Source organism: Felis catus, chromosome B2, assembly GCF_018350175.1.
Source record: "Felis catus isolate Fca126 chromosome B2, F.catus_Fca126_mat1.0, whole genome shotgun sequence".
Taxonomy (NCBI): Eukaryota; Metazoa; Chordata; class Mammalia; order Carnivora; family Felidae; genus Felis; species Felis catus.
Genome location: NC_058372.1, coordinates 119,275,108 through 119,292,553, shown reverse-complemented (window position 1 = coordinate 119,292,553; position 17,446 = coordinate 119,275,108). Strand labels below are relative to the sequence as shown.

The 17,446-nt window shown below is 39.3% G+C and overlaps 2 protein-coding genes across 2 annotated transcripts; both read right to left on the bottom strand.

The window, feature by feature from the left end:
• Positions 1-4,822: 4,822 nt before the first annotated feature.
• LOC101095497 (trace amine-associated receptor 6) lies at positions 4,823-5,984 on the bottom strand. Its single transcript, XM_003986563.3, has one exon. The coding sequence runs from the start codon at positions 5,858-5,860 to the stop codon at positions 4,823-4,825; it is 1,038 nt and encodes a 345-aa protein (XP_003986612.3). The 5' UTR covers positions 5,861-5,984.
• A 9,294-nt stretch (positions 5,985-15,278) lies between these two features.
• Positions 15,279-17,038, bottom strand: LOC111560604 (trace amine-associated receptor 6-like). The gene has a single exon (XM_023254740.2). The coding sequence runs from the start codon at positions 16,826-16,828 to the stop codon at positions 15,791-15,793; it is 1,038 nt and encodes a 345-aa protein (XP_023110508.2). The 5' UTR covers positions 16,829-17,038; the 3' UTR covers positions 15,279-15,790.
• Between the last annotated feature and the right edge of the window lie 408 nt (positions 17,039-17,446).

Sequence of the window (17,446 nt, the reverse complement as noted above, 5' to 3'; positions counted from 1 at the left end):
ATGTTAACAATGGGGGAGACTGAGTGCACAGTATTCAGAAATTCTGTACTAGTTTTGTAACTTTTCTGTAAACCTAAAATTACTCCAAAATAAATTTACTGAAAACAAAAACAAAACCAGGCAGTATGGGTGGGAAGGCCCCCTCTACTGAGGGCAGGACTTCCGTGCTGGGAGGAAGTAGAATTACCCAGGAGAGACCCCTCAGCAGCCGCTTGCCTGGGGACTGCTACTGATGCCTCCTAGGGCCTCTTCCACCTCATTAGTTACAGTTTGAAGGGAAATACGTCGCTTAACCATGGAGGTTTAGGAGTTACTTATTTAAACAACATCTTTTTGTATCAGTGTCACCAGCTGGGACTTTGAAGGGAGAAGGAAAAACCTTTTCGATGTCCAAGGGATGCCATGCCGTTTGAGTTCCCAGAACTTTCTTCCTTCCCACTTTTAGGTGCAAAGATTGAGGTGTGTGCCCAAGCCAGAACAGCTGGCATTTCTGGCGTCTATCCATGGATCCCCTCAACTCCCGAGTTCTCCCAAACCTTTATTTTCCCCTCTGCAAAAAATAGGCTAATCTGATTTACAAACATTCTTTCCCCCTGGTTAAAACCCTAAAAAACTTCAACAGCATGGCAATGTTATGGTTAACAGATAATGAGGGATCCAATGATCTAGTATCTTCACTGTTATAAAATTCATCAGGAATCAACTATAATAGCCACACTTGCTCAGCATGGAAATCATCCAAGAAGAAAATTTAAATGTCTACTGGCATGTTTATAGAAGTTAAAAAAAATATTTTTGTAATGTGGCCCAAAAGTAACTGCTAATACATTATTGTATATGAAATAGATGTTTAAAGAACCTGCAGCAATAAAAAAAAAAAAAGTAGTCCCTAAAAGATACCAAGGCAGCTGCAATTTAGTTTCATTAGGTTAAGAAAAAATATAGCAAATATATATTTTCAAAAGATATTCTCCTAAAATAAAGCAAGGAAGCAAACAGACAAATCTAATTTCAATGTTCAGATAAGAATAGAGATATGTGGGGGCGCCTGGGTGGCGCAGTTGGTTAAGCGTCCGACTTCAGCCAGGTCACGATCTTGCGGTCAGTGAGTTCGAGCCCCGCGTCAGGCTCTGGGCTGATGGCTCGGAGCCTGGAGCCTGTTTCTGATTCTGCGTCTCCCTCTCTCTCTGCCCCTCCCCCGTTCATGCTCTGTCTCTCTCTGTCCCAAAAATAAAAAAAATAAAAACGTTGAAAAAAAATTAAAAAAAAAAAAAGAATAGAGATATGTGTTAGAATATCAATTTTAGTATGTTTATTTCATCACAAACACTAAAATGATAAAGATAAATGCAAAGAAACCCCCCTCACAAGCTGCCCATTAGATATAAAGTTGGACTTTGTAAAAGCATATAGAAACATGTGCTTTATATATATGTATATATAGAAATATACATATATGGGTGCCGTGTTACATCTACTGTTTTAATTTTTTTTTTTTAACGTTTATTTATTTTTGAGACAGAGAGAGACAGAGCATGAACGGGGGAGGGGCAGAGAGAGAGGGAGACGCAGAATCAGAAACAGGCTCCAGGCTCCGAGCCATCAGCCCAGAGCCCGACGCCGGGCTCGAACTCACGGACCGCGAGATCGTGACCTGGCTGAAGTCGGACGCTTAACCGACTGCGCCACCCAGGCGCCCCTCATCTACTGTTTTATAATCTGGGTCAGAGTGTTTTGCTTTTGTTTTGATTTTAATAAAAAAATACATTGTGCTTGTCTTTCCCTGTCAAGAGTTATACAAAGAATGCCCTGGTCATGCTTATTTCCTTGCATGGCTCTTTTCTTAGGATTACTTTCTAGAAATGGAACTACAGAGTTAAGTGACATGCATGATTTAAATTTAATATAAATATTTTAGTTCACTTCAGAAAGGAGGAATTAAATTATATTTTTCCCAGATGTATAGGAGCATGTTCAACTCTTATGAGGGTGCATAATTTCCCACACTCTAATTAACATTGGGTTTTATGGATCCTTCTAATATTTGCCAATTTGCTATATGAAACTCTAATACATTTTTATTAGTATTTTAATTATTTGTATATTTGGTATTTTAATGTATTCGTTAGTCATTTGTATTTTCCCTCTATAAAACTGTCTATTGACATGCTTAGTGTAGTATTTGTCTATGTCTTACTGTTTTGTAAAGGTTTTTATGTTTTGAAAGCTATTAACCCTTCTTCATCATGTAAACTGCCAATAGTTTTTTCAGCGTTGTCTTTTTTTTCTTAACGTGACTTTGTTTTCTTTTAAAGTTTAAAAAATCTTAAAGTAGTGCATGAATCCCTGAGGGTTTTCTGTTATTATTTCACCAATGAAAAATTATAAAAGCTTTATTTTCTTTAATTTTTATAAATCTGATAGAAATCCATTTTGATTTTATGAAATACATGAAGCAGGATGCTGAACAATATTTTTATCAGAAAGTTAAATACCACGTCAACATTTCTTTTTTTTTTAATATAATTTTTAGTGTTTATTTTTGAGAGAGAGAGAGAGACAGAGTGCAAGCAGAGGAAGGGCAGAGAGAGAGGGAGACAGAATCCGAAGCAGGCTCCATGCTCTGAGCTGTCAGCACAGAGCCCAATGCAGGGCTCGAACCCACGAACCATGAGATTATGACCGGAGCTGAAGTCGGTCGCTTAACCAACTGAGCCACCCAGGCACATCAACATTTCTTGAATCCTTTTCCCATAAACACAGTGTTACTTTTTTTTTATCGTGGAAAACATATAAACTTTGGATACTGTTTAATAGAAAAAAAATGACATAAATTTTCCTCCATGGTGATTGAAAATAAAAAAATAAACCTCGTGATAAGAAAACTATCATATCAATAGATAATCACTGTTGAAGAAATTGTGCCATCTGCTCATGATTATTCCCACATTTACATTATATGCCCCCAACATATAAAATATGAGTCTTGTCCTGAGTTTGAAATAGCTCACCTATATGGTTGAGAGACATCTTAGAAGCTTCAGAAAACTGGCCCCCACCCCCCACCCCCCACTCCAAGAAACAAGCTGTTCAAATGAAAACAAGTTAATCCAGTTCAATAAAAGGCAGGAAATACAAGACACTAACAGGGAACATGGGACCAGGAAATCTTTCACGGTGAAAGAAAGGTAAGAAAGGAACGTGAGTCCTGAAAGACAAAAACGGCAACTGACAAAGCAGGGAAGTGCACAGATTTAAGGACCCTTGTGCCAACCATTATTGAGTAAATACATTTCTATCAAATGCTTAAAGATGTTCATTTCACCAAGGAGGTAAAAGCCTATAGGGTATGCTACTAAAATTGAGGTACCATTTCTCAGCCATCATTTAAAATGTCATTTTAAGGGCGCCTGGGTGGCGCAGTCGGTTAAGCATCCGACTTCAGCCAGGTCACGATCTCGCGGTCCGGGAGTTCGAGCCCCGCGTCAGGCTCTGGGCTGATGGCTCAGAGCCTGGAGCCTGTTTCCGATTCTGTGTCTCCCTCTCTCTCTGCCCCTCCCCCGTTCATGCTCTGTCTCTCTCTGTCCCAAAAATAAATAAAAACGTTGAAAAAATAAATAAATAAAATAAAATGTCATTTTAATGTGCTATAATTCACATTTATAATTATTAGGAAATTTGTAACACGTCACCAGATTGATGTCTTTTTTTCTCAAATTAACAATTTAGGTTAATTTAGAAATTAAATTTGTGGTCGATGAATCTCTTTTACTTATAATAAGTTTTTCCTGCTCTCCCAAACCAAGGGTAAAGTAAAGCATATATCAAAGAATTTAGAGCAGAGTTACAATAACCAACCCAACAAAATATCTCATAACACATGAAGGTGTCATAAACCCCTAAAAAGAATCAGTGAATGAGTCAATTGCATGTGGTAATCATGAGACCAAAACTGCTATACTGTGCCAGGGTATCAGCTGTTTTTCTCTCTTTTAGCCATCTTAGCCTTGCCAGTTCCTGATAATGATTTTGTTTTGTACTAATATTTTCAATTTCTTTAGTATGTTTTCTAGCCACAAGAAAAACATTACTAGATGTAATATTAAGAAAGCTAAATGTGAAAAATAACAGAAATTCTATCACTATCCAGAATTGATTTATAACAAGCTGGCAACCATGTATGGAACAGACGGCACTTACTAATTCCTTCATCCCATCCTCAGAGGCACCCACTGTATACACTGTATACAAGAGGCAGGGTCCAGGAGCTGCTGAAGCAAATTCCTGACACAGACACCAGGCAGACATCCAGCATAATAGATTTCACTGCTGCCCCAAGTTTTCCTTTGGGAAAAGCAGCAAAACAAAGCCAAAAACAAACAAAAGCAAAAACAAAAACAAACACAAACACAGGACAACAACCATGTGAAAGCTAACCACAGAGAAATTTTTGACAAGTTGGGAGTGAGCAGAAAACTTTCTAAGGAAAAGAGGAAAGAATTTTTTTTTTAAAGGTGTTTTCAGGCTACGAAGGGAAGAATCAATGAAATAAAAGAGCAAAAGGGAGGGAGAGAAGTGTGTGCAGGAAAGGAGGTATGGTGAGCTCTGTAGAAGTTAACAAATAGGGATTTGACATTTACCAGTCATGCAAATTGTTTTTTGAGAAATGACAAGGAAGTGCACCGTTAATACTGGAAAGCATTGATTTATCCTGTTAAATTTGAAGAGTAAATGGTTTTCTCTTCATTAATAGTCTTACTTGCTTTTTACCAACTCATGTCATATGGAAATAGTAAAGATTGAACTTCGTCAGTCCAAATGCTTACATTTGTTCAGAGAACAAATTCATGGTGGGTGAACTGTCCTCGAAAACCCAACCACTCATGATAATTTTTAAGGCCTTCCTGAACCACGGGTAAAATAAAGCATAAATCAAAGGGTTCATGGCTGAATTATAATAAGCACACCAACAGCAAATCTCATAGATGTAGGCAGGGGTTATGAAGCCCATATAAGCATCAATTAATGAGTCAATACTGTACGGTAACCATGAAATCATAAATGCTACCACAGTGATACCCAGGGTTTTTGCTGCTTTTCGTTCTCTCTTGGCCACTCTGGATTTGTAACTAGCTGATGACAATTCTATTTTGCCCCCAGTATCTTCAATCTTTTTAGCCTGTTGTCTAGCCACAAGAAAAATATTGCTATAGAGAATTATCATAACGAGGGTAGGTATAAAGAAGGATAGAAAATCTATCAACACCCAGTTTTGATTTACAACGGTCTGACAACCTCCTACGCAGTTGACGGCACGAGATAATTCCTCCAGCCCATCATCATAGGCACCTGTGTAGAACACAGCACCACTGTATACAAGGGGCAGGATCCAGGAGATGCCGATGCATGTCCCCGACACGGACACCGTGAACTTGGTAGGATAGACCAGAGGCTCAGTAACAGCAATGTACCTGTCGATGGAGATGAAGCACAGGTGGAAGAGGGAAGAATAACAAAATGCCACATCACAGCACGTGTGGAAGGTACAGAAACTCGGCCCAAAGTACCAGCAGCCCTCCACAGACCTGACCATGCTGAAGGGCATGACGGTCACCCCCACCAGAAAGTCAGCACAGGCCAGAGAGGCGATGAGAAAATTGGTTGGCGAGTGCAGCTGCTTGAAATGCAGGATTGAAATCACCACCAGGAGGTTTCCAAAAACGGCCAGCACAGCCCCCAAGCTGAACAGTGTGTAGAGAATGAGCCGGGGTCCGGGCGAGTAGGGGGCTTTCGCGCAGGATCCGGTCATGTTCTGGTAGCAGAGCTGCTCGGATGCAGAGGGGGAAGAGTTGGTGCTCATGGTGCATGTGGAGACGTAAATTCGCCAGGTTGTCTAAAGAAATTATCAGATACTATTACTAATGTTTTTCCTCTTTCCACTTATTATTATAAATCTTAAATGCTTTCTATATGACAAACTAAAATTGAACAAAATTATATTGTAGGGGCACCTGGGTGGCTCAGTCGGTTGAGCATCCACCTCTTATTTTTGTCCAGTCGTTGTCTGGCATTTCCTAAGTTTGAGCCCTGCGTCCCCTACTTGGGGTTCTCTCTCGGTCCCCCTCTCTCTGCTACTTCCCCACTCAGGCTTGCTCATGCTCTTTGTCTCAAAATAAATAGACATTTAAAAATTATATTGTATAAGGTTAGTGGTGTTAATTTCAACTAAATAATGCCTGGTTTCTTTAACTTGATAAAATTCCCTTTTATTCATAAAAAATATGGTTTTCTTTTTACCTCTAGTGTTCTTCTTTGCAACTGCTGCTGATATGGGATGTAACTGTGGAGTTGAAGGATCACCTCCTCTTTATCTCTGTGTTGTCTGACCTGTGTTACTAAGACATGCAGTCCTTCCACATAAATAGACGCTATCAATGGGGAAATCCCTGCATGGAATCCCTATAGTATAAGGTGTGAACTTGGAAGATTATTTTCAATAGTGATGATTAGGAAAGGTATTCTATAAAACAACTCTTAACATTAAATTAGCTTAGTCATCACGCTTCTTGGGTCAAAGATTTCTTTTTTCTTAGACTTGAATCTTGCCCCTATTGTCAGTCCTGATGAGGTACCTCTTTGGATTTTTGTACAGAGACACAATATGGTGTAAATAGTGAGAGTTAATGCTTGGCTTTTTCTCTCTTGGCAGGAGCCATTCTTGTATCTGCACTGGCTACCAAGAAACAAAAAAGATAACATACATTAAGGACGGCTTGAGATTGGTGAAATACATCACACACAAGCATTAAAGAACAGCATGGTATTTAGACACACCAGCACTTCTGAGGTACTATGACTATCAGTGCTGGTAGAAAGGAGATCGGTTCTCTGCTCAGACATTGTCACTGGAAGCATATCTGTGATGTCTCTGTCCACGTGATAAATGGGCAGTGAGCCCTCTGACTACACACATTTGTGGTTCTAACTGATAGAACTTCGGTTCCGATGCTGAATGAATTCAAATAAGGAATAATGGCCAGAAAGTTGGAAAATGGGAACACAATTCCTTGATAATTTCCTAGCCCTGCAATGTTGAACTCCACAGAGCATTACTCAGACTTCTCGAAGAAACGTTCAAGACTCTTGCCACTGCAGGGCTGTGACCTACACATGTGTGAACTTGCTTTTCAAATTATAAAGTGCCACAGGTATTATTATTAATCCATCTGTCCATCTGCTTCCTAATCTAGAAAATTAGATTCTTTCTAATATTATTTCTAATATTTCCTGAGAATCTGGTTTTGTAAAATAATAATAATTGTTTCCATAGGCAAAGGTCTAGGCCAGGCTTTCTCAATTTCAGCACTGTTGACATTTGAGATCAGATAACTCTGATGCAAGGATCTGTCCTGTACATTGAACAGGATTTAGCAGCGTCCCTGCTACTAGATGCTGGTAGATTTCAGTAAAATTTCCCCAAGAGCATAAATCAAAAATGTCTTCAGACATTGACAAGTGTCCTCTGGAAGATAAATGTCTCAATGACCTGCCTATTGAGAAACATTATTCTAGGCAAAAAATAATGATACATGATGCACACATTTAGGACAGAGAAATAACTTTATATCTCCCTTCATATTCTGAGATATATTCATTCATTCATTAATCAATTCAATATATATTTGTTGAGTGCCAGGAGTTGGGTGAAAAGCAATGAACAAAGGAATGAACAAAAAATCTGGGTACACATGATCCCTGTCTCATGAAGTTTGCAATCTTGAGCCGGAAACAAACCTTAAGCAAGTAAACAAATAAATGGATATATGAATACAAATTGTGAAAAGTAGTAAAAAGGTAAAAGACAGTAGCTCATGATGCAGGAAGCCCTTAGGCAGGTGTGGATAAAGAGGTCTCTTCAAACAGGGTAAGGCAAACAAGCTACTTCAATATTTACAGAATTTTAATATAATATATATGGGGGAAAAGGAAATGAGAACAGAGTAGAACAATAGCTGGGGTTTTCTGATGTTTTCTAGCAGAGGGTAGCTTAATAAGAAAGGAATATTATGTCCAAAAAAGAAAAAGGCAGAGAGACGAGAGACAGAGACAGAGGCAGAGAGACAGGGATGAAAGTCTTGTTGTGGTCTGAAAGCAGGAATGAGGGGAAGACCTGATGCTTGTTCCAGGAAGAATCTGGACAGAAGCCCAGATCTCCGTACCTTAGTTTATAAAACAAAGAGCTAGACATCTTCCAGTTTTCTACCGGGTCTAATTTCTAATTATTCCCTCTTAGCTAATTCTTAGGATATTCAGTTAGGATTTATATTCTTCCCCTTTCCACCTGTCCCCCACAACTTTCAGGGTCCAATTTAGGACAGGTTTAGAAAATGCTTCCACAATCAACAGGATCAAAACAAATTCAGAGTGTTACATTTTTTGAGCCAAGGCATAACAGAGGAAGATCTTAAAGTAGGTGCCCAGCCCCACCTCTTCAGCTCCCTTGACTGGACCCAACAATTTCTAAAATATAACCGAGAGACCAGAGAGAGGGGGAAATACCTTGTATGGTAAAATGCTATTTCCAGAATGAAGAAGTATGGATGAGTGAAAAACTGTAGATTAAAATGTTACACCAGAGCAAATCAATTACTCCTTCTGATGTCCCCGTCTCCCCAAAGAACTTTGCACTTTTCTTTATGATGCTCATACTGCCCTTGGTAGAAGGAAAGTCCCATGTTCCAAATGGCTCCTAATGACCTGAATACAGAGGTGGGGCCACAGTCTCCTCTGTAAGGAAGAATAGTTGGTGTTTGCTGCACTTACTCTCTGTCTGCCTGGCTATGAATAAGATCCTGTTGTTGAATAAATATGCTACCTTGGCCTTCTACTCACTTCTTTAAGCCTCAGGCTCCTCACTTAGGAAATAGAAGTAATAATATTTGCCCTCTTACAGGGTTGTTGAGAAGACTGAGAGTGCAGGTAAGGGATCCCATGCACCCAGTGAAGACTCCGTGACATGGATAAATCATTATTAGGTTGAAATTGGCTTTATTGTTATATCTTTCCAGTTCCAGAGCCCACATGTTGCATACCAGACAGAAGCACTTAATAAATGTTCACTGATGCAAAGGCCAATAGCAAAGGCAGCACACAACCAGAATAAGTTCACAGAAGAGAATAATGAGGGAAGTAGCTGGTTTCTTTATAATGAAAGTTTTTAGAAACTTACAAAAATAGAACAATATGTTGATCTAGGAAAGGAAGTGGTAAAATTAGATGATTTGTCTAATTTTGAAAGGCACTAAAAAAAAGACAAGTGTAAATGTATTAAACTAGATGTTGAAAGTGTTTATTTGAATCCAGAAGCTTTATGATATTCTCCAGACTTTGGTTTTAGCTTCCTTGTTCTTAAAATGAGGCAGCAGGATGATTCTCTAGGTTGCAGAACAGGATGAGAAAAAGTTACTCTACTGAAACCACTAGAATCAAAAGAAATTGATGATATTCAGTGTTGGAACTGAAGAATTGTGGGTAAAATGATACTAAACATTCTAGGGTGCCTTTAATCATCTGTAAAATCCAATAAAGATAAGAGTTTCTTACAAACACAGTATAGTCAGAAATAACACACTATTTCAGGAAGTTTTGCCACTTCATAGCATTTGTATAATAATAGAAATGATGTGCTGGTAGATAATGTTGATTTACATTATTCTAGAAATTAGAGAAAAATAGCAAGTATTATTTTTATGTATTCATTCCTACCCCAAAGATATGATGCCCCAATTTTGAAATCTTGGTGTCTGATTGCCCCAAAACTAAAGCTAGAACAGAATCAAGTAGTTTAATTGCATTGTGCATGAGATGTAGAACACCTTCCAGTCTTACTACCAAGAATAAGTCTTCATCTCCGAAATAACTATTCCATCCACTGTTAATTGCATAGCTAATCAGTTTCCCTTTTCTACCAAAACCAAATCTATGGGTCATAATGAAATACACTTACTAGGTTCTGTCTTATTATCATGTTATGCCCTTCATTTCAGTTTTATTTGACACATTTTTTGGATTGAATTTTATTTTATTTCATTTTACTTTATTTTATTCGATTTTATTCCAATATAGTTGACATATGGTGTTATATTAGTTTCATGTGTACAATATAGTGATTGAACAATTCCATACATCATGGAGGAACTCATCACAAGGGTACTCCTTAATCCCCATCGCCTAGTTCACCCTTCATCCCTCACCCACCTCCCTTCGGTTATTTATAGAGAACATCAGTTTGTTCTCTACAATTAAGAGTCTATTTCATGACTTTCTTTCTCTCCTTTTTTTTTTCTTTGCTAATTTTTTTTTTGTGCTTTAAATTTCACAGATGAGTGAAATCATATGGCATTTGTCTTTCTCTGATTGGCTTATTTTGCTTAATATTACACTCTAGTTCTATCCATGGTGTTGCAAATGGCAAGATTTCTATCTTATTATAGCTGAGTGATATTACATTGTATTTGCATGTGGTGTGTGTGCGTATACCATATCTGCTTTATTCATTCATTTGTTGATGGACACTTGAGCTGCTTCCATAATTTGGCTACTGTAAATAATGTTGCAATAAACATAGGGGTGCATGTATCCCTGTTAATTAGTGTTTTTGTATTTTGGGGGTAAGTAGCCAGAAGTGCGATTACTGGATTGTAGGGTTGTTCTGTTCGTAACTTTTTGAGGAAACTCCATAGCGTGTTCTGCAGTGGCTGCACCAGTTTGCATTTCCACCAACAGTGCAAGTTCCTTTATGTGCACATCCTTGCTAACACTTGTTGTTTCTTGTATTTTTTATTTTAGTCATTCTGATAGGTGTGAGGTGATATCTCATGTAGTTTTGATTTGTATTTTCCTACTGACGAGTGATGTTAAGTATCTTTTCATGTGTCTGTTGGCCATCTGGGTGTCTGCTTTGGAGAAATGTCTGTTCATGTCTTCTGGTCATCTTTTAATTGGATGAAAATCTGAATGTGTATTCTCATATATTTAATATAATTGTTGATGTATTTGGGTTTAAACTAACTAAATATATTTTTTCTTCACATTTTTTCTTTGTTCTTTTATTATTCTGGACTCATTTTAAATTATTATTTTTTAGTATTCACCCTTTTTCTCCCATGAAATTATAAATTGGACTTACTTATACTTGTTCTGTTGGAATCCTAGAGTTTTAATATGATTAATTAAATTCTCCAGTAAGTTAATAAGTTAATAATTTTGCCAATTCAGGGCAATGCAAAAGCTTGCCAGGCATTTCAATATATACTTTAACTCCGTTTGTCTTGGCCATTTTATTGCTACCGTGGTCATTTAATTCTGCATATAATTTAAGTCAAAAAGACATTTATTTTTACTTCTAGCATTCATTTTATTTTTCTGGTATTGACACTCTGTGGCACACTTCATTACTTCCCACACTACAGTGTTTCCTCTGGGATTATTTTCCTTCTAGGTTGAAAACTCCTTTTAGAGACGCCTGGGTGGGTCAGTCGGTTAAGCGTCGGACTTCGGTTTAGGTCATGATCTCACGGTTGGTGAGTTCTAGCCCCACATCGGGCTCTGTGCTGACAGCTCAGAGCCTGCAGCCTGCTTCGGGTTCTGTGTCTCCTTCTCTCTCTGCCCCTGCCCTGCTCATGCTCTGTCTCTCTCTGTCTCAAAAATAAATAAAAACTTTTTAAAAATTAAAATAAAACACTCCCTTTAGTTCTTCTCTTTGCGTGGGTATGCCAGCAATGAAGATTCTCGGGTTTTATTCATCTAAAAATATTTTTACTTTGCATTCAATTTTGAAAGGTATTTATGCTACCCTTCAAAATTAAGGTTGTCAGTTATTTGTTATAAAGGCATTAATGATCAGGGCACCTGGGTGCGTAAGTCGGTTAAGCGCCCAACTCCTGATTTCGGTTCAGGTCATGATCTCACAGTGGTGAGATCCAGCCCACTTCGAGCTCTGCGCTGAAAGCACGGAGCCTGCTTGGGATTCTCTCTGTCCCTCTCTCTGCCCCTTACCCGCTTGTCCTTGCTCACATGCACACACTCTCTCTCTCAAAATAAATAAAGTTTAAAAGTAAAATTAAAGAAACAAATAAATAAAGGCTTTAATAATAGTACTGAGTTTTATCCAAGTGTGTTGGGAGCAAATTTACCAAGGAGATGAACTTAAAATGTGTCTAGTCGGTTAAGAAGAGAGATTTATGGTAAAAACAGAATATCCAGAGGCTCCTGGGTGGCTTAGTTGGGTAAGTGACCGACTTCAGCTCAGGTCATGATCTTGTGGTTCATGGGATTGAGCCCGGCATGGGGCTGTGTGCTGACAACTCAGAGCCTGGAGCCTGCTTCTGATTCTGTGTCTCCACCTCTCTCTGCCTCTCCCCTACTCACATGCGTGCTGTCTCTCACACACAAAAATAAATAAACATAAAAAAAACCAGGAGGATATCGTCACAGAGGACAATGTGCACTAAGGTGTGGAGAGGGGAGAGGACATACAATATACACAGTGACAGGTACATTTCTTGGCTACTATTTACTCAGCTGTGCTACAGTGCAATTTATTTTTCTGTAATGCTCTGTTTTAAAAAGTGTATTTATTTATTTTGACAGAGACAGAGACAGTGTGAGTGGGGGAGGGGCAGAACTCATGAGATCATGATCTGAGCCGAAACCAAGAGTCAGAGGCTTAACCAGTCGAGCCACCAAGCTGCCCCTTGTTTTACAATATTCTTAAGTATTGCTTAGAGGCTCATAGCCCACCAGGAACAAGAAACAGATCCCAGTAAATTTAGGGATTCTACTCCTTCCTCCCCCCCCCCCCCCCCCCCGTCCCCCGCCCCGGTGTGACATCAAAGCTCCAGGGGCCTTGGCCTCCACAGTAGCATCTATGGGTGTTCTGTGAGGTCTATTAAGGAATCTGTCTCCCTGCCTCTAAGGAGCAGACCCGGGGCATCCCCTTCAGGAAGAGAAGTGCTCCTTCCAGCCTGCTAGGAAGCTGAGTCTCTCAAAGCAGGTGATGGACTGAACATCTGCACTGTTGCTGTTTTCGCTTTTCAAGAGGGGACCTAAAGCGTAGAAATAAAATACAAATGACAGATTGAGAAGTGACTGTTGCTAGCTCCCATAGCTCCTGAATATAGCACATTATTAATATTAGAGGGGAAGAGTTCGAGAAACTTAGAGATCTGCTGCAAAACAAACAAACAAATAAAAAACCAAATGCTTAACAACATTAAGATGTAATACCTAAGATAATTGAATCACTTTAAGATGTAGTCCCTGAAATATACCAACGCAGCTACAATTTCATTTCTTTAGGAAGAAAAATGTAGCAGAGATATATACTCAAAAGATCTTCCCCTGAAATAAAACAAGCAAATACATCGATAAACCTAACTTCAATGCTCAGGTAAAAGTAGACACATGTGGGTAATATCTCTTTTGTTTGTTTATTTATTTATTCATTTACTGTAATATCTATTTTAATATTTTCATCTCATTTTCATACATTAAAATGATAAAGATAAATTACAAAGCAAATTCTCCACCCCACCCCACCCCCCACCAGATACATACTGTCTATTACACATAAAGTTACACTTTGTAAAAGCATGTAGGAAGTGTATGCATATATCAATTTATGCAGAACTCATTAGTGCTTTTTTTTTTTTCTTGACAGAGAGCTTGAGCAGGGGAGAGGCAAAGGGAGAGGGAGAGAGAGAATCTTAAGCAGGTTCCATGTCCATGATCTCTCGATCATGACTTGAGCTGAAATCAAGAGTTGGATGCTTAATCAACTGAGCCACCCAGGCGCCCCTTGTTAGTGCTTTTTAATGGCACCAAAACATCCCATTATGTGGTTAGAGCATAGTTTATTGAATTCAGTCCACACTGCTCCTAGATTATTCCAAGTAATAATTAAGAATTATACAGTAAATGTCCTTGTGATGTTTGCTTCCTTGACTGACTTTTTTTTTTTTTTTTGGATTCCTTACTAGAAATGACAGGTGTATTTTAAAATTTATAAAAAAAGGGGCGCCTGGGTGGCTCAGTCGGTTAAGCGTCCGACTTCAGCCAGGTCACGATCTCGCGGTCCGTGAGTTCGAGCCCCGCGTCGGGCTCTGGGTTGATGGCTCGGAGCCTGGAGCCTGTTTCCGATTCTGTGTCTCCTTCTCTCTCTGCCCCTCCCCCGTTCATGCTCTGTCTCTCTCTGTCCCAAAAATAAATAAAAACGTTGAAAAAAAATTAAAAAAAAATAAATAAAATTTATAAAAAAAATTTAATTCCCCTCCGAAAACTGATACTAAGTTGTATTCTTGTGAGATGTATGTGAACAAGTTCTACTTTCTCAAGAGTGCTCAATTTTCCACACCCTAATTGTTATCAGGTATTTCTTATTCTTCTAATATTTGCCCACTTGATATATGAACCACTGCCACATTTTAACATTTTAAAATTATGTGTACGTTTGGCATTTTAATGTATTTATTAATCATACTTTTTTCCTCCGTAAAATCGCCTATTTATTTGTATGGGAGGTGTTAAGCTATGCCTGTTTTGGAAAAGGCCTCTATGTTTTTAAATCTATTAACCTTCCCTTCACCATGTTTGCTGCCAGTAATTTCCCCAAGTTTGCCTCCCTCCCCCCAAATTTGTTTTCTTTTGAAGTTTTAACTTGAGAGAGAGAGAGAGAGAGACATACAGAGCACAAACAAGGGAGGGGCAGAGAAAGGGAAGACACAGGATCGGAAGCAGATTCCAGGCTCTGAGCAGTACAGAGTCTGACCCGGGACTCAAACACACAAACCATGAGATCATGACCTGAGCCGAAGTCGGACGCTCAACTGACTGAGTCACCCAGGCGCCCTTGAAGTCGTAAAATTTAAATTATGTGCAGAAAGCTACAGGCGGTTTCAGTCAGGGTTCCTCCAGTGAAAAATTATAAAATATTTTCTTTGACTCTTCTAACATCTGAAAGAAATTTGCTTTGCTTTTGTGAATGGCATGACATGAGATGTTTAACAATATTCTCCAAAGAGCTTTATACCATATCATCCCTTCTTGAACAGTTCATCCTTCTACCATAACTTATAATATATTGTTATTTAGTTCACCAACAATGTACCACTCTGGATAGTGTAATAAAGAGAAAAGAAATGGCAGAAAACGGCCCTCCACAATGGCTGGAAGGAAAAACAACGTACCTCATGGGATAAGAGACAATCACATAAAGGACAATCTCTGGTACGCATTTTACAAGGTCTGCTCATAATTATTCCACAAAATGTCTCCAACGATATAAAATATGAGTCTGGCTCTGAGTCTGGAGTGACCGATGTGTATGGCTCGGAGATCTCCAGGAGCTACAGAAAGATGGGCCCCCAAGAAACAAACAGCTTAAAATGGAAGCCAAGCACACGGAGTCCAGAGAAGACAGGGATGGGCAAGATTTCACTGGAAACCTTTGAAAGCGGCTTAAAGACAAGGTTGAAAGGGAGGCCTGGACATGAAACATAAGTAAAGAACCGACAAAGCAGGGAAGTACACAGATTTGGAGAAACTGGGAAATATAAACTCTGGGTCAACCATTGTTTAGTAAGCACATTTCTGTCAAATACTTGAAGATGTTTAGTTCACCACAAAAACGAAGCAGAAAAGTTATGCCCCTGAAATTGAGGTACCATTTTTCCTCCTCAATTTACTGGGTCATTAAATTCCCAATATATCAATAAATTCCTCAATTTGAAATTTAGGGTTTTTTAGAAAACAAATTCATAGTTGATGAACTGTCTACTCTTAATGCTTGACCACTTATAATGAGTTTTATTGCTCTCCTAAACCAAGGATAAAATAAAGCATAGATCAAAGGATTTACAGCAGAGTTATAATAAGCGAACCAGCAAAGTATCTCATAGACATAAGAAGGTGTTACAAACCCCCCAAAAGAATCAATGAGTGAATCAATCATGTACGGTAACCAGGAGATCAAAAATGCTACCACCGTGATACCCAGGGTTTTAGCTGCTTTTCTCTCTCTCTTACTCACCCTGGTTTTGTATGTCCCTGATGCTTCTGTTTTGCTACCAATGTTTTCAATCTTTATAGCCTGTTTTCTAGCCACAAGAAAAATATTACTGTACAGCACCATCATTACAAAAGTAGGTGTGACAAATAATAGCAAATCTATCAAAATCCAAAATTGATTTATAAGTGGCCGACAACCGCCTACGCAGCTGAGGGCACTCACTAATTCCTCCAGCCCGTCATCATGAACACCTGTGAAGAACACGGCACCACTGTATACAAGGGGCAGGATCCAGGAGATGCCGATGCATGTCCCCGACACGGACACCGTGAACTTGGTGGGATAGACCAGAGGCTCAGTAACAGCGATGTACCTGTCGATGGAGATGAAACACAGATGGAAGAGAGAAGAGTAACAAAACGCCACATCGAAGCAACTGTGCAGGCTACAAAAGCTGGCCCCAAAGTACCAGCAGCCCTCCACAGACCTGACCATGCTGAAGGGCATGACGGTCACCCCCACCAGAAAGTCAGCGCAGGCCAGAGAGGCGATGAGAAAATTGGTTGGCGAGTGCAGCTGCTTGAAATGCAGGATTGAAATCACCACCAGGAGGTTTCCAAAAACGGCCAGCACAGCCGCCAAGCTGAACAGTGTGTAGAGAATGAGCCGGGGTCCGGGCGAGTAGGGGGCTTTCGCGCAGGATCCGGTCACGTTCTGGTAGCAGAGCTGCTCGGATGCCGCGGGGGACGGGTTGGTGCTCATGGTGCTGCTGCAAACAGCTTGCAAACGTGGAGAAGTTCTGCCCTTGGCCAGTCGGACCAAGCAGAGCAGTTTCTTACTTCCTAAGGCGGAGAAAAGGTCCTTTGCAACTGCCTACCTTTGTTATAGTTATCGGACAATATCTCCATGGCCTGTCACATACTCCTATTAATTTTAATGTTTGAACACTTGAAGTAATATATTCAATTCAAATGTTCAACAAATCTTAGCTTAATTCATTGTTACCATTATTTTGCTTACCTTAGAATATACTTGGAATCCATTTTCTAAGTGCAATTGTTTAATTTCAAGTACATCTTTTACCAATTTGCTAATCCCAAAGATTTCTTCTTGCCTTACAATTTGTCAATAATCTGTTATTTACCTGGTCGTGATACAGGGATATTTCTCTTTGTCAACGTTAGTGAGATATGTGTGATTTGTTATCTGTCGGTTACCTTTTATTACACCCACCCCAAGACTGTCTGAAGAGTAATGACAAAATCCCCAGAAGCACTGCTGAATCTCACACCCCAAATCCACACCCAAAAGCTAAGGTGGAATCCCTGTAGCGTAAGGTGTAAACAGGGACGAGAAACTTATATTTAATTATCTCCACTA